At 41.0% G+C, this 23811-nt stretch overlaps 1 protein-coding gene across 1 annotated transcript in view; it reads right to left on the bottom strand.

The window, feature by feature from the left end:
- Positions 1–23811, bottom strand: part of LOC144694412 (uncharacterized) — a 296780-nt gene that overhangs the window by 151077 nt on the left and 121892 nt on the right. The window contains exons 12-14 of the mRNA XM_078564775.1: positions 15705–15821; positions 5482–5610; positions 4356–4454 (exon numbers count right to left, since the gene is read on the bottom strand). Of these exons, the coding sequence (XP_078420901.1) occupies positions 4356–4454; positions 5482–5610; positions 15705–15821 (345 nt within the window). The remainder of the gene's footprint in view (positions 1–4355; positions 4455–5481; positions 5611–15704; positions 15822–23811) is intronic.

Here is a 23811-nt window from a genome sequence, read left to right as displayed (position 1 = left end):
CCCTGCCTCTTCACTCTGGGAAATTAACTGCAACATGATACTCAGGGCTGGATCTAACACTTCCCTGCTGGCGGGGTTGAAAGGGGGCACGTTAAATCCAGTGAGTGCCATGCCCACCTTGGGCATTCCTGAGATTCATTCACCCATTGCTGTTCCAATTTCATCTTTTGCTGGTGCAATTGGATTTGCTATACATGCTTTCACCATTCTGTCTGTCTTTAAACTTTCAGTTGTATTGACACTTGTGTCTGGCATTTGAACAATTTCGAAATCTGGTAACCATCAAGCTTCTATTCTTTGTCCCTGCAGAATGCCTCAATTTTTCCATGAAGGTTGAAGGGAATGATTGTTTCCTAAGGGATTTTTGTATAAGGCAGCAGACATCCGATTCAACAGAGTCTCCTTCTCCAAGAACAGAGCACCAGTTAAAATTAATTGCCTGACCAGATGAGACACCTTAGAACAATCCTTAAAACGCTAGCACCTATACAGAGATCCCCAAATTGAACTTTGTTGACCTTTTATACAATTTATTGAATTCTATGATATATTGAATGGCCCTTCATTTTCCAAAACTTAGCAATTTCTGACTAGGCCTCATATGCATTTAACAGGTCATCTTTGTAGATTTCATCCAGGAATTCTATTAGAAAGTCCAAACTTTCATCACTATCTAACTGAATGGAATCCATCTCAGAAAATATCTTGCTTCTTGCAGGAAGCAACAGCAGCAAGACCATGTTTTCTCTTTGTCTGTGTTGTGATTAGCCATGTCTACATATCAATCCCATTCTTCTACTGGTCACGTGGTTCAGATCCGAGAACATCAACAATTTAATCTTACTTTCTGCCGTTTTCCACACCAACCACCAGAATTTTAGTATTATGTCCAAAAATGACCCGAAGTTTCCAGCCTTCACCTTTAGGCAACCATCCTCTGTTACCATGTTAAAACACAGATAGCTCAGCAGTGAAGGATAGAACTGGAGCCATCATTATACACTTACTTTTAGTTATAGAGACGCACATTAAATATTGTGCACCACCAATCCAACAATCACAGTTCCAGCCTGCTCTTCTATACATGAGCACAAGTGGGTCCCCAATTAATGCCCACCACTTAAAGTAAAATTTAACATCTGGTTAATATACAACTAACAGACACAATTGGAGCCAGGTCTGCATATTTAAATTAGGACCCTACATTCTTCCCAGATCTCCATATTTTTCAGCACCCCACTACAGAGCTCCTATTCAACAGAAGGCAATATCCACAAGAACCTTTGCTATTCCTTAATTCTATCCATACTGTTTCCACTGCTTGGATCATCCTTACTGCTGTAATTGTGTTTTTTTAAAATCAATATTGCTGCTCAATTTTATAGTATTTTCTAAAGATCCCGTAAGCTGGAATATGTAGCTTCTCACCATGCCCAACTTGTAACCAGATCCTTGTAATGGCTGCTACATCTTAAACTCTTTAAGCTGAATTTGTGCTCCGATCTCACTTGTTTATTTCTTGTGGCAAATGTATTAATGTACAGTACTCTTATTTGGCTAACTATACCCTGCCTTTGTCATGTGTTTGGCTGTTCTTTTCCTCACATTTTTTGACTTACAGTGGAGATATTGTCTTACAACAACCCTAACTGGTTTAAATCCTTTGTCACTGATCTCTTTACTCCTTCTGCAAGGACATAGGTGCCTCCCTGGTTTAGGTTAAGACCAAGCCACCTGTACAATCTTGTCTGGCCTCAAAAATGATTCCAGTGCCCCAGAAACCTGAAGTTCTCCCATCTGCACCATCTATTTACCACTTGTTGACAATCTTAATTGTCCACTTTTTGATCCAGTATGTTGCACTCGGAGTTATCCAGAGAAAACTGTGCTGGAGATTCTGCTCCTTAATCTATAACTTAATCAATTAAAATCCCTTTGCAGATCCTTAAACCTACTCATCTCTATGAGGAGAATTTTCTCCCAGTCGGGGGGTGCTGAACGGGAGCGGGCGCGGACGGGCGCCCAGCTGATCGCCGCCCGCGATTGGCTGCACGCTGTCATTTTACGTGGGCGGGTCAATTAAGGCCCACCCAGCATGATGCACACCCAGAAGCGCTGAGCACTCCCTGTGCGGGCAGGGGGAGGAGGCTGAGTCGGGGCCTGCACTTTTTGACTCACATGAGCTGGGACATGTCAATGAATTTTAATTAAAAAATTTATTTGATTTATAAATCCTTCATGAAACCTCATTCCGCCCATGGATAAGGTTTCATGATAATTGCAAAGGCCGCCTGGGCTTTTCGCCTGCCCCCCCAACCTTAAGGTTGGTTGGGCAGCCCTGTTAATTGTTTCGATTGGTGTTTAAATGGCCTTAATAGGCCTTTGACAGTTCGGCGGGCGCGCAGCCGACACTGGGCACGCCCACCGAACTGGAAATCGGAATGAGGCGCAGTGATGTCAGGAGGCACACCCGACGTCGCTGTGCGTCATTTTACATGTCGGCAAGCAGGGCCCGCCTATGTCTCTCGCTCCCAAACAAAAACTACCAGCTGCTTGCCTTCACAACTCAGAACCTTGTGATTTCACTCTGTGGTATTTTGAGTCCTGGACTTTGGATCACATCTGCAAAAGGACCTATCTAACCCCCTGACTACGAAATTCCATGTAGTCACCACTCATCTATTCTTCCTGCCTGCAATATTTCCCCCAATGGAAACTTGCTTCCCAGCGCCTTGCAGCCACTCAGGAGGAAAAACTTCAAATACTCATCACTGAAAGGACTGCTGTCAAGATTACTTACCAGGTTTTGCTGATAATCAAAGTTTCCAACATTGGAGAAGTCCTGTCTTATATTAACATTACACCAGTATAACAATGTCCTGTCAACACTTCAAAACACCATTACAGAAAAGATTACAATAAAAGTTACAACTGTTATCATATGGTATTCGGCCTAAGAAGTGCTTTGTTCCCATGACAACAGTGTTTTGCTGAAAGGTATGTCACTGTCAAACCATTCATTTGTGCTTTAAATTAACAATAGTTTTATTTAACAAATGGGTTCATTATCTTAAGTAAAATGTATGTAAAATCTCTCTATCTGCCTTCCACCAGTAGAACTAGATTGAAGATGCATGCTTTGGTAATATTCTTAGTAGCTTCGCTTGATTTCTATGGTTTTGCCACTGTGTCTGTTGCATTCATGGTTGACGACCGTATGCTAGTAATGAATCACTTCAGATTTATTTGTCAAAAGCTTTGTGAGGAACATGGGGCTGATAAATGCCTGGGCCTCCTGTTATCAGATGCAGAAGCCTGAGGACTGCTCAGTGTCCAATGCACTGGGAATAGTGGCACCTGGGGCTATAGGACTCTGTGCACCAAGTCTGCACAAAGCCCCAAAAATGATGGAGTTATGAGGACCTCCCTATAGTGTGGCTGGGTTGCTTAAGGAACAGATGCTTTAGGACAGGCCTAGTTCAAAAATTTTAAATGCAGTCTAGGGTGTCTCCTTGTTATAGGACCACACTTACTTTGCCATCTCTAAGCAGACCTTCAATCACTAATAGTTTAAATGGTCATATTGGCCCACAGCTGGACAAAAAGACAAAACAGCACCTTTTCAGCAGGTAACAGCCTTTCACGGGCTGCTGTCTGACACTCTGGTCTCTGACACACTCCCAGTGTTTGCCATACATCAGGTGTGTTAATACGTTGACCTCACAATATTGAGCAATATGAGGCACAGGTGTGGCCATTGGCTAAGGAACAATGGTCCTGGCAGTTCCACACCTGTACTGCACTATAGGCTCACAAATGTTGTAGTCTCAGCTTAAAGAAACAGGATAAGTAGAAATATTAATTTAACAAGAAAAGTATAACCTAGTGATCATTGGACCTTGAAACAAATAACTTTCTATTGTTTTATTATACATGTCATGTGATACCTCTGAACACATACCAACAAACCAAAATTCAACTTGAGCAGGATGATACACAGTAAATGATATTAACAGAGATAAAAGATATATCCTCACATAAAGAAATTAACAACAAATTTAAGGATTCTACACAATTACAAGAAGTTATTGCAGTACTTTTATCAAATCCATCTGTGAATCAATCTCAACGGAATCAGCATCATTGCTTACAATAGGAAGATGAGGTCAGTGGCATTACAAGAAACGGTACTGCTAGTAAAAGAATAATAAATTCATTTATGACTGAATAAAACACACACTGAAACACAGTAAAAATAACCATGTTAACAACAGACAGTTATAAAATTAAATAAAAATTCAACTTCGTATAAGGCTGAATGCCGCAGAAAAAACCTTTGTATAAGTTTGCAATACCTTACTGAAACATGTTCCACATCAACAGCATCTGTATCACTGCATAGAGGAGGAGAAGGAGGAGGAATTGACTCTGCAATGTCACTGTACACAATATTGCTGGAAAAAAATGGTTAAGTGTGAATAGAACCACATCTGCTATGGCACAGACACACAGTTTTAAATATGCAGGCCCAGTACTTTGCTCATTGATTATAAACTAGCTCATATTGTCATCAATAAACAAAAGCAAAACAATGTTCTTCCAATGATCTGAATTGTCTTAATTTATAAAACCTATGATAGACGCAAAATCCTGACAAAGAGTGTCAATTGTCTAGTACATGTTACCAGCTGACAAAACTTCTGTCAGTAACATGCATTCATAAAGCCGTCCCATTGTGCATTGAGAAGCTGAGTAAAAGCTATTGTGCTTTAATTTCTCTTCAGCTAGAGAGATGGAATCCATGTATCTTTGATCTGCTAAGGGTCATCAGTGAAATGAGCTTCATCATTAAGAGTTCAATTTCCAGGGCTGCTTATTAGGCCTTGGGGATGGAGAGCTTAAAGAATAACAGTGTTACACAGGTTTGAATAGGCTGTACTTTAAGCTGCAGTTAAGGTGAATCTTTAGGTTCCCGTAAGGTTTGTAGCACTACTCTGACTGCATTGCCTGGGGGTACCTGGTACTAGATAGACAAAGGAAGATGTTCCACTTGATAGGACTGTTAGCTCTCACAGAAAGGAGAACAAAACAAATACACACTGTAAATCCACCAAAATCCTCAGGCCCATGATAACATTTGCCTCCATCTGATATCTTCAAATAGAAATGCAATGAAAGCCTTCACTGTTGAAGGCTGAAAAGAACAGTATCTCTGAATCATTACAAGATTTAAGTCTCCCTGTACAGTGAATTGTGAATGCATGTCTGAACTTGATCATATTCTGGCCAGGTTTTTTTAAATTCTAGAAACATGAAAATAAAAAGATGAAAATAAAAAGATGACCCTGTGTCACATAATCAGGTGTCACACATGTGCAAAAGATTCCTATCTTCTAGCTTTTGTATGTTTAAAACACCATAGCACATGGTAATCCTCACTCAGAATAATAAAGCAGTGGATAAGAATTTTTCACCACATACTGTAGCTCTTTTAGGAGTTGTGCTGTACCAAAGAGTGGCTCATCTATACCATTTGATTGTAGGAGTGAAGAAGTTACAGATGGAAGAAAAGGGTCGATTTCCTCTCCATAATCACAAAGCACAGGAATGCTGAAAAATAAAAAACAATCATCAATAGTATACCTCAAAACATGTTTTCACTTCCTAAAGATCTGTTAGTTACAATTCGCAAAATCACTATTCAATACAACAATCAAAAACAGTTCAAATCTTACAAGATGCTATTAAAATGACTGACAAATCATTTGACAAAATTTGCAAGCAAGACTGATCCAATTGTATGGTGATGATGCCTTTATATCCTTGGTGGGTGCTAAAAGCTACCCATAGACTTAACCAGTTATAGCACACTTGTGACTTGTGTACTATGCAGGTGAGTCAACTTGTTACTTAAATATTTAATTACAGGTGTACCGATATTGTAACTGTGTTGTTTAAAAATATCATTGAGAATTATTAACCATGGCTATTTGCATGAACAACTTTCCTTATCCAATTCCCTTTTACTCCTAAAGGTGCATATTTGACACAGCTGATTCCTCAGTCACCAGCACAGGTTGGTACCTCAGCCAAGCACCTCTTCTTCATCTGTGAGCCAAAACAGTGAAGTTCAGCAGCTGATTCAGCTCGGAAGGTTATCTCCACCCAGCTGGATCAAATTCTCATCTGATACCTGTCCACACACAGATTTTCACCTTCCCTGCCTGGACTGGATTTCACAACCTCTACAGAACCCACCTGAATTTTGATGGAATGAAAATCAAACTGGATATGCAACCAACTCCATAGTCTTTCCAGAGGGAAATACAAGCAAGAACTATGGCGACAATTTTCCTTTTCTAATTTGGGGGCCCTAAGACTAAACAATTGCTCTCCCAGTTGGGATCTATTGGGATCTCAGCTCAGAAATCAAGCCTGGAACCATCTGCTTAAATGACATTGATCACATAGGATGGCTTTTACCAACGAACCAACATTGATGCTAGATTAGGAATATTTCTGTACGCACACATTGTAGTCTCATGCAGGAAATGCCATTTAAAAAGCATACCAAAAAAAACAAACTAGATAGCCTTTCAAGGCTCTATTGCTTCTTTAATCAGCATAACCACAAATGATATAAAAACAGAAAGTGCTGGAAAAACTCAGCAGTTCTGGCAGCATCTGTGGAGAGAGAAACAGAGTTAATGTTTCGAGTCCAATTTGACTCTTCTTCAGAACTGCAAACCACAAATGAAGCTACTCCATGTTGTGTCACTAATTATGCTTGATATAAATTGATACTATCAGTGACAATCACAAACATACTTGACTTATTGTTTATTTCAGAAAAAATGAATGGGTCTGCTGAATTTTACTTGATTTATTTCTGCATCTACCTAATCCAGCCTGTGTGCTCTCCTTTCCCATGCATTCTCAGTTGGTTGTCTTTGCAACTTGTGTGTGTTTCCGGTGGAGATATTCTATGGGTGGCAACAGACATGTCCAACTCCACAATGATAGAACGAAATCCAAATGGGACAGTGCCACTGACTGCTCTTTTTACCTCAGGGACCCTAAAGCTGTTTGTCATCTCAATGGAGAATGCCAGAATCCCACGAGCACTCCAAAGGATGTTAAGCTTACATGTAGCAACACCAATTTCATGATGCTAACCATAGAAAATACGTCAGAGCAATCCTGTGGATAATTCTACAAGTTGAAGTCCAGTCCTTCCATGTTTTGTTGCACTGAAGTTTGTATGCCTCTAATGTTTAATTCCATCTTAAATAACAGACGCCCATCCTTAGCCTTCTTTATTCTGAGGGCAGCCTCATTTTCTTTTAAATTTGGCATGGGAAGCAACACTTGTGACTTCAGCACCGGTGAGTACTCAAACTGTACAGAGTGCTTGAGCTGATGTTGATGCTGGTGTTTGAGTGTTGATCAATTACTGATGCTGTTTGGGGGCAATGGCACTGGATCTTCAGAGCAACTTCACTGAAAATGATGCCCTTGGAATATCTAATGGAGAGCGTGGTGTGTGTGTGTGTGTTTGTGTGTGATTTAATTAAGCTCAGCAGAAATTAATAGGAAACAGGTTGTCCGGCGGTTTAAAACATGAAAAGGATAGAGGTGTTAGGTTTGAAGTACAAGTGAATAGGTTAGATCTAACATTTGCATTTTTAGATAAGTTGAGAGTTTGTTTGAATACCAAAGGGAAGTCAGAGGCGACAAGAAACATGTTTGCATCTTGCAGGAATTCCATAGGTAAATAGAAGGGGCATATTGCATTTTACTGACCCGAAAGCAAAGACAAGTTGGAAACATGAAAGATCTTATATTTGGAAGGATTTGCATTTCAAAGAGGTGTGAAACCAATGGAACCTGAGATGAAAGGGGGGGAAAGGTATTTTAGAGTTACTGTGGAGAGCTTAAGGGAGCTGTTTGAACTGCAGTGGCTGGAGCTGGAGCTAAGCTGTTGAGCTGGCGTTGTGAGATGCAGCTGCTGAGCTATGGCTCAGGGCTGGGAAAAAATATGATTTGAATTAACCATCCAGTCAAGTCAGAAAAGTCTTGGGCTGCAAAAAGCAGTTTTATGCTGAAGTTTGGATTTTTACAGCAGAGTGGAAGAGAGTTACATGTCATGTGGCATGCCTTTATTGAAGCTACAGCACTTTGCCTTGGGTAATATTACTGGGTTTTTTTATAATTAAGCAACTATAAGGGAGTGTTTACTTGTGGGTCTGACCAAGTAGAGAATGTTTTGGGGGAATGTGTTGTAAGACTAGAGGAGAGCAGAGAAGCTAAAAAACAGTGCAAGAAGTGGAGAGAGTTCAAGAGCAGAGGTGCCTAAGGGAGTTCGGTGAGGAGGGAGGAGGTGCTCCTTTCCTTTTCTACCTTTCCTCAGAAAGAAGAGCAGCGGCCTTGGTAAGTAGGACCTGGTCAGTAAATTAGAAAAGTGTAATATTTTTAAACAAGTAGCTATACTTGGATTTAACTGAAAAGCACTAGGAATAAGGGAAATTTAGGGCCAATATAATAAAGTAATATAAATAATCTAAAGTAGAATAAAGTTAATGTAAGGGAAGTAGAGTTAAGACATGGCAGGACAGCTCAGTTGAGTGTAACATGTGCGAAATCATGGACACTACCGGTGTCTTAAGCAACAACATGTGCAGGAAGTGCTGTCAGCTGCAGAAACTTGAGCTCCAGGTTTCAGAGCTCGAGTGGCGGCTGGAGTCACTGTGGCATATCTGTGAGGCTGAGAGCTACGTGGATGGCACGTTCAGAGAGCTGGTCACACCGCAGCTCAAGGGCTTGGAGACAGAGAGGGAATGGGTGACCATCAGGCTGTCGAAGAGAAGTAGGTAGGTAGTGCAAGAATCCCCCGTGGCCCCGCTCACAAATCAGTTTTCCATTTTGGAAGCTGGTGAGGGCGCTGGTTCCTCAGAGGAGTGCAGTCAGAGCCAAGTTTGTGGCACCACGAGCGGCTCAGCTGTACAGGAGGGGAGGAAGAAGAAAGAAAGAGCAATAGTAATAGGGGATTCATTGGTTAGGGGAGCAGACAGGTGTCTCTATGGCCATAAACGTGACTCCAGGATGGTATGTTGCCTCCCTGGTGTCAGGGTGAAGGATGTCACAGAGCAGCTGCAGGACATTCTTCTGGAGGAGGGTGAACAGACAGCGGTCGTGGTCCACATGGGTACCAATGACTTAGGTAGGAAGGGGAATGTGGTCCTCCAGTCAGAATTTAGGGAGCTAGGTGGAAAATTAACAAGCAGGACCTCAAATGTATTTATCTCCAGATTACTCCCAGTGACGCATGCCAGTGAGTACAGAAATAGGAGGATAAGGCTGCGTGGCTGGAAAGATGGTGCAGAAGGGAGGGCTTTAGATTCCTGGGACACTGGGACTGGCTCTGGGGGATATGGCACCTTTACAAGCCAGACTGGTTGCACCTGAACAGAGTTGGGACTGAGTTCCTTGTGGGCAGTTTTGCTAGTACTTTTGGGAGGGCTTTAAACTAACTCGGCAGGGGTATGGGAACCAAGAGAAAATATGAGAGAGGAATACCAGGGTGCACGAAATACTGGGAGGGACAGATAATACTAGTATAGAAAATAATAAGCTAATAGGTGAAGTCGGGGTGAGGGGGAAAGTAACGAAATCTAAATCAGGGTTACTATGCATGTATGTGAATGCACGGAGTATAGTAAATAAGATTGGGGAGTTACAGGCACAGATTACCATGTGGAATTATGATGTTGTGTCGATAACAGAGACCTGGCTCAAGGAAGGGCAGAACTGGTTGTTAAATATTCCCGGGTACAAGGTGTTCAGAAAAGATAGGAAAGGAAGGAAAGGAGGAGGGGTAGTGGTATTGGTTAAGGAGAGCATTGCAGTGCTGGAGAAAGAGGATGTCCCAGAGGGTTCAAGGACAGAATCAATTTCGCTAGAACTAAGGAACAAAAAGGGTGCAATTACATTGCTTGGGGTAGTCTTTAGGCCACCAAATAGTGAGAAGGATGTAGAAGAACAAATCTGCAGGGAAATTGCAGAGAGATGCAACCATTATAGAGTAGTTATAATAGGGGACTTTAATTACCCAAATGTAGACTGGGACAGTGGTCGTGTAAAGGGCGGAGAGCGGCAATAGTTCCTAGATTGTGTTCAGGAAAATGTCCTACAGCAGCATGTGTCCAATCCAACAAGAAAAGACCTGGCTCTTTGAAATGAGGTGAGCCAAGTAGATCAAGTGTCAGTGTGGAAACATTTAGGAGACAGTGATCATTGTATTGTTGTATTGTACATTTTAGGATAGAAAAGGACGTTAGACAATCCAGAGTAAGAAAAATTAACTAGACGAGAGCTGACTTCAATGGGGCAAGAATGCGGCTGGGCCAGATAGACTGGACTGTAGCTGAACAATGCGCTACCTTCAAAAAAGAATTTGTTCAGGCACAGTCAAAGTATATTCCATCGAAAGGGAAAGGTAGGGCAAACAAATCCAGAGCTCCCTGGATAAAAAAGGAGATAGAAATTAAGATAAAGAAGAAAAAATATGCTTATGACAGATATCAGGTAGAAAATACAATTGAGAACCAAGAGGAATACAGAAGGTTCAGAGGAGAGGTAAAAAAGAATATTAGAGACGCAAAGAGGGATTATGAGAAAAGACTGGCAGCCAACATAAAGGGGAATCCCAAAGTCTTCTATAAACAAATAATAGTAAAAGGATGGAGTAAGGCCGATTAGAGACTTAAAAGTGAACTTACACATGGGCGAAGGGACCATGGCTGAGGTATTAAATGAATACTCTGCATCCGTCTTTACCAAGGAGGTAGATGTTACTCAGGCCATGGTGACAGAAGAGGAAACTCTGTCACTAGAAGGGTTCAAAATTGATAAGGAGGAAGTGTTGAATAGACTGTCGGTACTTAAAGTTGACAAGGCACCGGGACCTTGTCCCAGTGATGAGATACATCCAAGGATATTGAAGGAAGTGAGGACAGAAATTGCAGGGCCACTGGCTATAATTTTTCAGTCTGTCTGCCCTAGACTCAGGGGAGGTGCCAGAGGACTGGAGAACTGCAGACGTTACACTTTTGTTCAAAAAAGGTTGTAAGGATAAGCCCAGCAATTACAGACCAGTCAGTTTAACTTCAGTGGTGAGCAAGATTCTAGAAACAATTATTCAGGATAGAATTAGTAGTCACATGGAAAAATGTGTAAGAGACAGGAAGAGCCAGCCTGGATTTCTAAAGAGGAAATTATGTTTAATTAACTTGCTGGAGTTATTTGAAGAGGTAACAGGAAAGATCGATGAGGGTAATGCTGTTGATGTGGTGTACGTAGACTTTCAAAAGGCATTTGACACAGTGCCACACAACAGCTTTGTGAGAAAAATTATTGCCCATGGAATAAAAGGGGCAGTAGCAATGTGGGTACAAAATTGGCTGAAAAATAGGAAGCAGAAAGTAACGGTCAATGGATATTTTTCGGGCTGGAGGAAGGTTTGTAGTGGAGTTCCTATTGGGACCCTTGCTTTTCCTGATAATATATTAATGATGTAGATCTTGGTGTGCAGGGGACAATTTCAAAGTTTACAGATGATACAAAGCTTGGGAGTATCATAAACTGCGAGGATGACAGTATAGAACATCAAAAAGACTTAGACAAGTTGGTGGATTGGGCAGATAGGTGGCAGATGAAGTTCAATGTGGAGAAATATGAGGTGTTGCATTTTGGTAGGAAGAACATGGACAGACAATATAAAATACGGGGTGAAATTTTGAAGGGGGTGCAGGAGCAGAAAGACTTGGGTGTATATGTGCGTAGATCATTGAAGGTAGCAGGACAGGTGGAGAGAGCAGTTAATAAAACATATAGTATCCTGAGCTTTATTAATAGGGGTATAGAGTACAAGAGCAGGGAGGTTATGCTGAATTTATATAAGACACTTGTTAGACCTTAGCTGGAATATTGTGTACAGTTCTGGGCACCATATTATGGGAAGGATGTGAACACATGTGTGCTGAAAAGGTTTACAACAATGGTTCCAGAGATGAGAAACTTCAGTTACGAACATAGATTGGAGAGATAGGGACTGTTCTCCTCAGAGAGAAGAAGGCTAAGAGGAGATTGATAGAGATGTTCAAAATCATGAGGGGGCTGGACAGAGTAGTTAGGGAGAAGCTGTTCCCGCTCATAAAAGGATGAAAAACGAGAGGGCACAGATTTAAAGTGATTTGCAAAAGAAGCAAATGTGACGTGAGAGAAAACTTTTTCACACAATGAGTGGTTCGGGTCTGGAATGCACTGCCTGGAAGTGTGGCGGAGGCAGGTTCAATCGAGGCATTCAGGAGGGCATTAGATGATTATTTGAATAGAAACAATGTGCAAGGGTACGGGGAAAAAGCAGGGCAATAATGGCACTAGGTCATAATCCTCATTTGGAGATCCAGTGCAGATACAATGGGCCAAATGGCCTCCTTCTGTGCCATTAAAATTCTGTAATTCTGTGATTAGTTAACTGTGTAACTGTAATCTTATGTGCTTTCTTTTATTCTTGTTAATAAAACTTTTACTTTGAATTTTTAAAAGTGTTACTGGACTTCTTACTGCTGAGATCAGTCCATCCCCTTCTTATTTTCAAATAGAACAAAAAAAACGGTATGGCCCAAATGCCAAGTTTCCCTCTGGGATTTGGTTTGCGCAGCAATTAACATCTACTGTGGTCATAACAATAAATAGAATTCAAGATACTTAAGAGTATATTAAAGAAGAAAAATGAGATGCTGCTTATTTCCAACATGCATAATACATGAGCTATACATACATTATTCAGAAATAAATACATTTTTGAAGCTAATTTTCTGAATATTTTGCACATTATAGATAGTCAGTTACCAGGTTCAGTGATACCCCCTCCCACATCAAAGCTTCCAGCACCCTCTAACATGTGTTAGAAAATAATTCAGACAATGTGACCTTAGCAGGTGTCTTTTTTCAGATTAGGTTGAATATGATCTTCTCCTTGGCTGTCTTCTTTCCATCGCTTGCTACTTGACATCTATTCAGATACTTTGGATCCAGAAACGCTATTTAACTGCTCAGTGTCTTCATGCCATCCCTCGCAGTTAGAGGGATTGTTACTCACAGCAAGTGATTAGGAAGGCAAACTGAATGTTGCCATTTTTTGCAAGGGGAATGGAATATAAAAGTTGGGGCGTTTTACTGAAGCCGTACTGGGCATTGGTGAGACCACATCTGGAATACTGTGTACAGTTTTGGTCTCCTTATTTGAAAAAGTATACAATTGCCTTAAGCAGTTCAAAGAAGGTTTACTTAACTCATTCCTGGGATCACGGAATCACAGAATCTTAATGGCATTGAAGGAGGCCATTCGGCCCATCGTGTCAGCACCGGCTCTCCAAATGAGCATTATGACCTAATGCCATTATCCTGCCTTTTCCCCATACCCCTGCACATTGTTTCTATTCAAATATTTATCTAATGCCCTCTTGAATGCCTCAATTGAATCTGCCTTCACCACACATCCAGGTATTGCATTCCAGACTTGAACCACTCGTTGTGTGAAAAAATTCTTTCTCACCCCACGTTTGCTTCTTTTGCAAATCACTTTAAATCTGTGCCCTCTCATTCTTGATCCTGTTATGAGCAAGAACAGCTTCTCCCTATCTACTCTGTCCAGCCCCCTCATGATATTGAACATCTCTTTCAAATCTCCTCTTAGCCTTCTTCTCTCCAAGGAGAACAGTCCCAACCTCTCCAATCTATCTTCATTACTGAAGTTTCTCATCCCTGTGCCATTCTTGTATGAGGGACTTATTTATGAAGAAAGGTTGGATAGGTTGGGCCCTTCCCATGGGGGTTTAGCAAAATGAGAGGTGATCTTATTGAAACACATAAGAACCTGAGGGGGCTTGATAGGATAGATACTGGAAGCGTGTTTCCCCTTGTGGGAGAGACCATAATTAGGGGACACAGTGTTAGAATAAGAGGTCTACCATTTAAGATGCAGATGAGGCAATTTTTTTCCTCAGAAGGTCGTTAGTATGTGGAATTCTCTTCCCCAGAAAGCAGTGGATGCTGGGTCATTGAATTTATTCACGGCAGAGTGAGACATTTTTGATAGGCAAGGGAAACAAGGGTTATGGGGGGGCAGACAGCAAAGTGAAGTTGAGACCACACCCAGATCAGCCATGATCTTATCCAATGGTGGAGCAGGCTCGATGGGCTGAGTGGCCTCCTGAGTCCTATGTTCCTGGAGCTGCACAGCCCTTCATCCACAATAAGATCCAGTTCTTACTCTGTGAATCAAGGCTTTCTTTGTGTTTTATGTTAGAATGCAGTTTTTGTTTTTGCTGGTAGTGGTGCACAGCACTGTATTGGCTTCGGGAGCTAGTTGAAAAACATATTCCATTTGTTTTCTGACTTCTGTTGACTTATTCTGAAGTACCTGCAGTACATTATCAAGCAGGATTGCACACAGCATTGTTCTTTTAGGCAAGTGGCAGCCAAAAGACAATTGGAATGCGTAGAGGTTGGTCCTTTCTATAATCTGCAAGGACACACTGTACCCTTTATCTGGCTGAAGTTTGAGCAGAGCTGTAATATCCAGACAGATTGATAACAGTTATTCAAGTAACAGTGAAAGTCCCCAATAAACTTTTTTGCAGCTGTTCCAATAAAGTTAATTTTAGAACACAGCACTGAATAACAAGACATTTAGAAACACAAGGCATTCCCTTGGTATGATGGCATCTGTAGTAAATGGCATCTGGACTGATAACCATCAGTCCTAAAAATACAGCCAACAGAATAAACCTGGCACAGCTCAGGCATGACTCATCTCTCTTGTATTTTTGGTCCTCATGCTACATGGCATGTATCATAACTACATTCATATGCTTGATGTGATCTTTACCAGCATCCAAGCATTTATATTAGAACCAAAAGTTTGGATCCCTTTGGAATTAATCTTGGTGTCAGAAGCCCTCCAATTACCCTTAACTAAATTAAAGGAAAAGTGGAGACAAATTTTCCAAATGTTTTGGGAATCAAACACCATGTAATCTTCAAATACATACAAATACAAGCAAAAAATTTAAATATAAATATACAAGAAAAACGCTGACCTTTGTTTCTTAAGCTCTCTGGTGACTGATTATAGTGCCCTAATTGCTAAGAAAAGGAAAATGACCCTGTCCATGATTGCTGTCATTGATTTGAAGTGCCAAGCCAAAATACAATCAAGATGAGCCAAAGTAGATTATCCATCAATTCATCCAAAGTGCCCAAATTCTGATGACATGGGGCTTTCAATTTGGTCTGGACTTCACCCTTAATTCATAGCAATGCTCCTTCAAATTGTAGCTGGAAGCTGGAGATATCAGCATGTCTGTGTCTCAATTTAGTTAGAAGGACTCAAAGTTGCTTTGCAGCGAAAAGTGCTCACAGTCTTTTGGTTGGAAGTAAGTGAAAACCCATCTGTCATCTGATTGACAAGGAGTAACTATTCACCTGACACTAATGTGTTTTACAACAAGCATCCTCCCAGCTGAGAGCTTTGAAAAATATAGCACATATTAGGCCAAGTCACTGATGTAAATATCAGTGAACAAGATACTTTTTTTTTCAAAAATAAGATTGTACCATTATATATAAATGTGCAGTACCTTAAAGAGGACTGTTCAACATCATCCTGGAGAAGTACACCATCCTTCGGCAGAGGAGGAACATCCAATAGCAGAGCAAAACTGCCTGTATCTTTGATGTCACAAGGCACAGAAGTACTGGTAATACAGAAGTGATTTTTAAAAATGAGCTTCTTTAAAAGCAATTCAATAAAGATTTTAAAAATTATCCCCATATGCATCCTCAAACCATTTCAGCTGGGAAAGCTCCAACAGATGGACTGATTGAAAGTTGAAAAAGCTACTGGTGGCTTTAGCTAAAGGCTGGGTTTCTGTTGTAAGAGCAACAGTTAAAAGTAAGTCTATTATTGTGTTAAAATAATCACAAAATGTGTTGTTTTAATTGAAAAATGAGAACCAGAAAGCAAAATTGGTTCATAATGGCAGTGAGAATGTTACCCTCAGAATAAAGAGTTCTAGCTTTAAGATTCAAGTTGTGGAGTTACCATGCACTCAAAGTTGTTGTCTGGAGGAATTAACAATACAGTTACCCAGTAACAGTAAAATTTAACACTGGAAAGGAAACACTGATCTTGTTTATCTCAGCCAACTGCAGGTAGAGATCAACCTATTATCGTTCCAATTTTGAAAATCCTTTAAATGCTAGCAAAAGAGATTAATATATATTTAATAAAATAGATTTTAAAATAAGTACAGTTGGGTCTACAAACTAACCTGACTCACTTTTACTGAAATAATATCATCAAAGCATGATTCTATTCAAAAACACAAAGCTCGAATGGAATAAGTTTGTTTGGATCAGCTTTTGAAAAGCTTTTAGGTCAATTTGCCAAAATTTTTTTTGGATGTCCAGAACTGTAGTGCATTAAAATATGAAGGGAAGTTTCTCCCGTGTCCAGGGAAACAGTGCAGTGGTAAACAAATTGAAGTAAAATGATAATCTATTGGTCAGATCTCACCCATTCAGATAACAATAACTTTATTGAGCCATAAGAAATTATAATTTTGTTAAAATATTTCATAGCAAAGTGATATTATACACCATTGAGACAAACCACTGCACATCGCTTCAGTCATGGCTGGTGTCTTACTGAAAATGTTATGGAGCGGTGCACTTGACACCTTAGGGAAAACATCCCTGCTAGATCTGCTATCTTCTATGTACCCTTAATGCTCAGTGGAAATTATAGGCCAGACGTGATGCTAGATAAAAAGCCATCTGTGAGATGATGTGACAGAAATATGATCCTGGTGTAAGTGCTGGGATCTGCCAGCTAGGGCCCTCCAGCGCTAATGACAGAGTGTCGACAATGAGAAGAAGGTTCCCTATGTGAAATATTCCTGTGTCAATGTAGGTGTATTCTGGGTGCGCATCACAGCAGCAGCCGTGGGAACAGTGGTGCAGAACTGAACTAGTGGCAACCTCAGCAGCCCTAACACTGAGAAAAAGTTTCAATGGCCCAGGAATCTGCTAGAAGAACCTTCAGTTACTTTGGGGGGGCAGGCCAAAAAGCCTGGACTACCAGTTAGATCTGTCTTCCACACTGGCTGAGGGATTGGGATACCAGTTTTCATACAACTGTCCATCAGATCCCAGGCTCGTTCCAAGGCCTGCAAGTCCTTTCTGTCTGATCTCGACCTTCTGATCCAGGGAACGATATTTGGGGTACAGTTGTTGTTTCCCCAACATGACCCCATAAGCATTAATAACACAGGCCTTGACATGGAGTATCCTGGTTCCAGCCTAATTCATTGTCCTTCTGCCATGTTCCCGCCCAATGTACCGTGGTAGTATACTGGATTTGAGACTTGTATTTTGACTGTATTAACACTTTAACTGCTGCTAGGACAAGGAAATGTCTGTATTCTGAAATTAGTTCAAGTACTCAAACTTTGGTTATTGTTATGAGTAGCTTTATTACTAAGATTAACTCTATAGAAATAAAATCAACACTCAAAATACAATATTTAATTAAAAAATAAATTTAACACTTTTTCTACTTGCCTTCCCAGTTATACTCTTCCATTCTCTTAATTGTATTTGTTTTCTTTCAGGCCTATCTTTTCTGCACCTTCTAAAATAGTTGGAACCTTTACTTACTTGATTCCTGTTCCCTTCATGCTCCCGCTAATCTGCACAGAAGTGGAATTATTTAAATAAAATTTTAAAGTTTTCGGTGCCTGAAAATTGGCTCCGAGGGATGTTTGTTCAGCAATGGAAAGCCCACACTGAAGCTTTGTCATGTTATCTGTAAAAAAAATGTGTACAGGAAGAAGCTGCTGATAAACCACAGCCCCAGAAGACCACACCCAAAAGGATAAACGTAACAGACACACACTACCAGCTAACTAAGCAAAATAAACTGAAGTATTTTGTGGTGGAATTAATTACATATATGGGTGGTGAATGAAGAACCAAAAGGCTGTTCAGATTTAAACAAAAGACGGAGAAGCAAAAAAAAAAAGGCAGGTACAAATACCTTATCTGGAGACTTTGGCCTGGGTTTACTTCTAAGGTGGGATTGTCTCCAGCTATAGGTCAGGACAGATCCTTCACCCACCACCTTGACACTGCCATGGAGCCAACCCATTTTGCTGGCTTGCAGTCAATTATATAAGCAGGACTGGGTCCCAGATGCGCAGTGGAAACCCAACAAATAGGAAAAACCTTTGGTGATGCAGCACAGCAATTGTTTCAGCACCTCAAAGTGATGCAAAAACTATGCTGTAGCAGGAAAATGGAGAAAGCAGCCAGTTTCCCAAGCCCCACCCCTATACTATTATTTAAATTTGGCAGGATCGTCAATGGGCAATCAGCTAGGTTCGAATGGGGGTGGGGGATGGGATTTTATTTGGTTGATTTGAAGACAAGGATTCAGCAGGAGATCTCCCCACAAAATTTTATGAGATTGCCCAAGAGTAGGTGGTTTGACAAATGAAAATCTGGGCCAATATTTCCACAATACTATTCATAGGAGGGAGTTGTAATATGTCCCTGAAAGATATCTCATCTGAATTTTGGTTTCTGCTTTGTACCCGGATGCAGAAGTCCCACCCCCCAATTCCAGTGGACCTCATTTTTGCTGGCAGGGACAAGAATCACACAGGCAAGTAACCCGAACTCAGGAGGGCCATTTCAAGCTAGCGTTGAGTTCAAACAGACCCATTTTGGCTGCTCCAAGGGCATATTAACCTGCAGTTTGGGAGTCATGAATTGATGGTGGAGATGCTTCAATACTTTTGAAGGGCGGATGAAGTCTATTAATTGTCATGATATAAAGTTATTTAAAGCCCCAACCCTTTAAATATGAAAAAAAACAAGCTGCAGCTGTCAGTTAGAGTAAAATGCTGCCGGGGTGCATTGATTGACAGGTCATCTGATCTAACTTAGAAAAAACCATTATCATCTGTTCCTACAGTTTCAATAGACTTAATTGTTGACATTTCCTAAGAGATTTTATTACAACTGTGCCCATTATGAATGCTCGGCTGAGTTTCAAAGGTGCCAAAATCCATTATTTCAGTAAGGGCTTCTGAGTTCAGTTTTAAGAGGCTATTAAAGAATTGTCTGCCTTTGATGTAGTTACTGACTAGAGATTTGTTTGTTTCTATAACATATTGATAATTTGAGGGGATTTAAAATCTTTGAATGAGCATTTTTCTGTATCAAATGCGTATAAGTAAGAACTCAGTTAGGTTGTTAGAAATTTAATTTCTTTTCATGTTCACATGGCTCCTGAAGTCTGCCCATAGTGGATTCTGAGTGAGTGGCTATGGAGGTGGCATGGGGGTATCAGGTGACATTTAGGTATGAGGTGGTATGGAGGGGTGAGGGGGTTATGAGGGGGCATTGGGGGGAAATGGATGGGGTGGTGAGAGCTAAAGGGTCCAACAGCTTTTTATAAAACTGGCCCAAAGTCTCAGAGAACTGGGGCCAGCCTTCTAACCAGCCTGGCTTGGCACTCGCCCACCTCATGGCCACCTCCAAACTCCCTCCAGACGTAGCAGGCCCGACTCAATCATGAACCTGCCTCCATACAGAGCGAAAGTCAAGTATACAGGGTTCTTTTCCATGGAGACAGGTCTGCCAAGTCAGGGGACTTCCGGCCCATGTGTGTTAGCTATCGAGACAAAAAGGATATTTATCCATTTGTCATGGTTCATGTTTTTTGAGAGTTATCTATTAAACATTGTAACAGTGCCAGTAGAGCTGGACTTATCTTTGTACAACTCATGTCTACTGACGAATGGAATTAATTTTTCTCACTGTTTTTTGTGGACCATGCACCAATTATGGACAGGTTCCCAGGCCTCTGGCATTGCTGCTCTCACCCAACTACCAAGAAGTGCAATAAAAATGAGGATCTCAGCAGTCGGGCAGTCTGCACTTACAACACTTCGCTGTAGGATAGATTTCAGGATTTTGCATTCCTGTCTCACTGAGATTCCTGAGCCCGGAGGACAGGTCGGAAATTTGATGCAGAGGTCAGCTGGCCATTCAAGACCTCCTGCTCATAATATTAATGGTGATGAACTTGACATGACTCTGGAATGAAGAAATGTGAGACTTCCTCCTCCAGGGAGTCCCATTCTATTTTGCTCTGGTGTTGGGTTGAGCCCTGACCCTAGTGGGTTCAGCCTCCGTTTTTATTGTAACTGCAGCAATATCGTGAGGTGAAACCACTTTATACCAACAGCACCATTGAAATATACTGAAAGTCTTTAAAAATTACAGGAAAAAATGCTATTTGATTGAGCTCTTAAAATAATTGAACAATGATCAGATAACAAGTCATGATTAAAAAATAGAGCTAATGTGATATGGCAGCTGTGGCTGTTCATCATCATGGCTTAGGTCATAAATCACCAAATAGCACTCTAATGATTAGCAAACATTATGTGGTATTTTCTGGGAATAGCTAATTAGGTTCAATAAGTGAGAATCTTCAAAGTGTTTGGCCTTTATTGAAGTTCCTTGGCCAACGTTGTGCAACAGCAAATAGAAATGTGCAACAGTATAAAGATGACTTTAGGATGTTCATAGATGTGGCTTTAATCATTATTGTGTTATAAATACAAGTTGCTGTTGGTGTGTTCATCCATTATGTTAGAATAGGTGTGCTCCAATACATAACACTGTAAATCACATATCGGTAGTTCCCTTGTGCTCAGTGCATTGCTATCCATCAGCAGTCTCAAATATTTCCTCCAACATGTTCCAGTCTCACTGCAGACATATGCCGAAATGAGAGCACAGCTGGAACTTTAAGGATTTAAGGTCTTTTAGAACAGTTGTTACATTAGATTAGGCTATGCAATTAATTTTTTTTCCTTTAGGCCTTAAGCACTTAACCCTTTCTTGCCAATTATGAGTTCACTTTATTTCCAGTTGCAAATTTTTTCATTCGTCATCTTATCTTTTTCTTGTTTAACTTAACCGCATGTCTGCAGCTCACAAAGAAAATGTAACTGAAATACAACTTGATAAATAATAATAAGCAATAAACATGCTCAAATCTTCCAAGAAGCAGTAATGATTGTCGGATTGCCACTGCGTCTGTAAATTCTACCAACTGGACGCTACCGCACATTTCTTGCCGGGTCTTCCGAGTCTGGCTTTGACAGAAGTGAGCAGCGCTGCATCCCCTGGAGAATTCCATCTGATCACAGTTTAGGCAGAGGAAGACAGGACATGCCCCCTTTTTACAACACTAGATAGCTAAGTGGGTAAATGGATAGGGGCAGGTGGGTGAAGTCGGTAGATGGGTGAGGTGGGTAAGTAGGTAGGGGGTAGAGGCTGAGTGGATAGTCATGTCAGGAGGGTAGCCAGGTGGTCGGGAAGGTAGTCCGGTGGTCGGAAGGTAGTGAGATCCTGAGGCATTAGCCGATTCAGGTCAGGAGGGTATTCGGGGGGCAGTCAGGGTGAGTTGGGTCGGGGAGGTAGTCGGGGGGTCAGGGAGGTAGTCAGGTCGGATGGTCAGGGAGGTAGTTGGAGTGAAATCAGGGGGGTAAATAGGGCGGTCTGGGGGTTGGATGGGGGTCGGTTCTGTAGTTACTCAGGAGTTAGACCAGGTTTTAATCTGTCTAACATTTCCTGAGAAACTATCCAGGTAAATACAGCAGAATTGTCTGAAGTTTCCGACTCTAACTCAGGGTGTGAGACATTCACAGAGGGTCCCTGGGAGCAGGGGAATTGCCCATTGGAAATTGAAACTTCTCAGGCAATTCCCATGTAGGTCCGTGCGTCAGGACTTCCACAGGCTCCCAATGCACATTTCTGCTGTATGTCTGGTCTCCGACAATCTGGAGACTGGAAAATTTGACCCATAATTCTGCTCAAGGTATCTAATGATCCCTGTATCAGGGAGTGGATAACTAGCAAAAAATAATGCAAGTAAGTTTCCACCTGCATGTTTAGAATTAAATCCTGTGTTCTAAACAAAAGTATTCTTTCTATATTACGTGTCCCCAAGGGATATGTGGATTCCCACCTGAAGCAGATAATATAGTGTTGCCAAGGGTTGTTTGGGACTCTTCTGCAATTGCCGTTTGATTTCCGGGTGCCGCTGCTGGCAAACTGAGAGGAAAGTAGTTTGTAAATGCGATTTGTACCTGTGCACCTCGACTACCATCATGGGTAGAAGTTTAAAATGATAGCTTTTAATGGCAGTCTGTGATTTCAAGCACAGTTATCAAGACATTAGTTAAATGCCTTAACATTTGGATACTGCAGTGACTGTCGTGTAACCAAACATCCATTTGCGCCAACCAGAGTTGGCAACCCGAAGTTAAGACCATGTTAATAACTTCTTGAACACAAGAGCTTGATCCATGTGTGTTTCCATAATTAAACTGAAGATTTTGATGGGAGGTATTGACATAAATGATCAAATATGCAACGTTTCAATGGGTCTGGACTTGTCTTAGCATTAGAAGAGTTACTGCTCTCATCCATTCTCTCATAACATTAAATATTAATATTAAATGACCTCCAAGGAGTTGGATGTGGCTCAGTACAAGGCTCAGCTTGTAGCAAATCTGGGGTCTGCTGACTTCTCATTATACTCTATAGGTACTTGTTACTATTACTCAAAGTATAACAGTGCCCTTTCACCCTGGAAAAAGCAAGCAATGTGATTAGTTTTGGATTGCTGTAGCAAAGAGGCAGAACAGACACAATGGACCTCGTGGCTTCCATCTGTACTGTGAATTTCTATGGTTCCCTAGTAATCAAATATCGAATTTCTCTTGTGTGCTACAGCCATAAACATATCTCATTTTTTTAATTTTGTTTTTAATTTTATATATGTATATATACAATTTTATATATATATATATATATATATATATACACACAATTTTAATTATATATTTTTTTTTAAAGATGTGTGCAAGAGAGAGATAAAATCATAGATTGTTCCAGGACAGAAACAGATAATTCAATCCATCCAAATTGCATCAGCATTTCTCCATATGAGCCACGTTTAATCTCACTCTCTGGCTTGCTCTCATATCCTTTTCATAAACAACTATCTAATTCCTTATTTTTAAGAAAAATGGATCCCATGGCACTGTCAGAAGAGGATCAAAGGAGTTTGTCTGGCATCCCTCAACCCAACATCGCTAAAACAGATTGTCTGGTCGTTTATTTCATTTCTGTTTGTGGGACCTTCCAAACTGCAGTATTTCAAAAGTACCTTATTAACTGAGCAATTTAGCACATCATAAAAGGTCTCATTAAAGTTCTTCCTTTAAATTTCTGCCTCTTTTTTTATTCTGCCACTATCCATTGGAAACAATGGGCGGAATTTAATGCCCTCCCCCATGGCGAGTTTTGTGACGGGGGTTATTTACTCAGGCGGATTGATGGGTGGGGACCCCGCCACCATCCGACCACTGCCTCAATTAAGTCCATGGCAGGAATGCCTGTGGACAGCCTTCCCACCCCACTGCCAATTGAGGCCCTTAAGTGAGCAATTCATGTCGACTTTAGGGCCTCGTACCACCGATGCTGGTATTTACCCAGCAACAGGCAGGGCAACTCACCATGTAGGGAGCTCAAAGAAGCAAATCCTTTCAGGGTTTTCTGCATTCTCAGGGTGGGGTGTACTCATTCAAAGGCACTCAT

Source organism: Cetorhinus maximus, chromosome 20 (genome assembly GCF_964194155.1).
Source record: "Cetorhinus maximus chromosome 20, sCetMax3.hap1.1, whole genome shotgun sequence".
Taxonomy (NCBI): Eukaryota; Metazoa; Chordata; class Chondrichthyes; order Lamniformes; family Cetorhinidae; genus Cetorhinus; species Cetorhinus maximus.
Note: the sequence above shows the minus strand (reverse complement) of the source record. Positions and strands in the feature narration are given on the sequence as shown.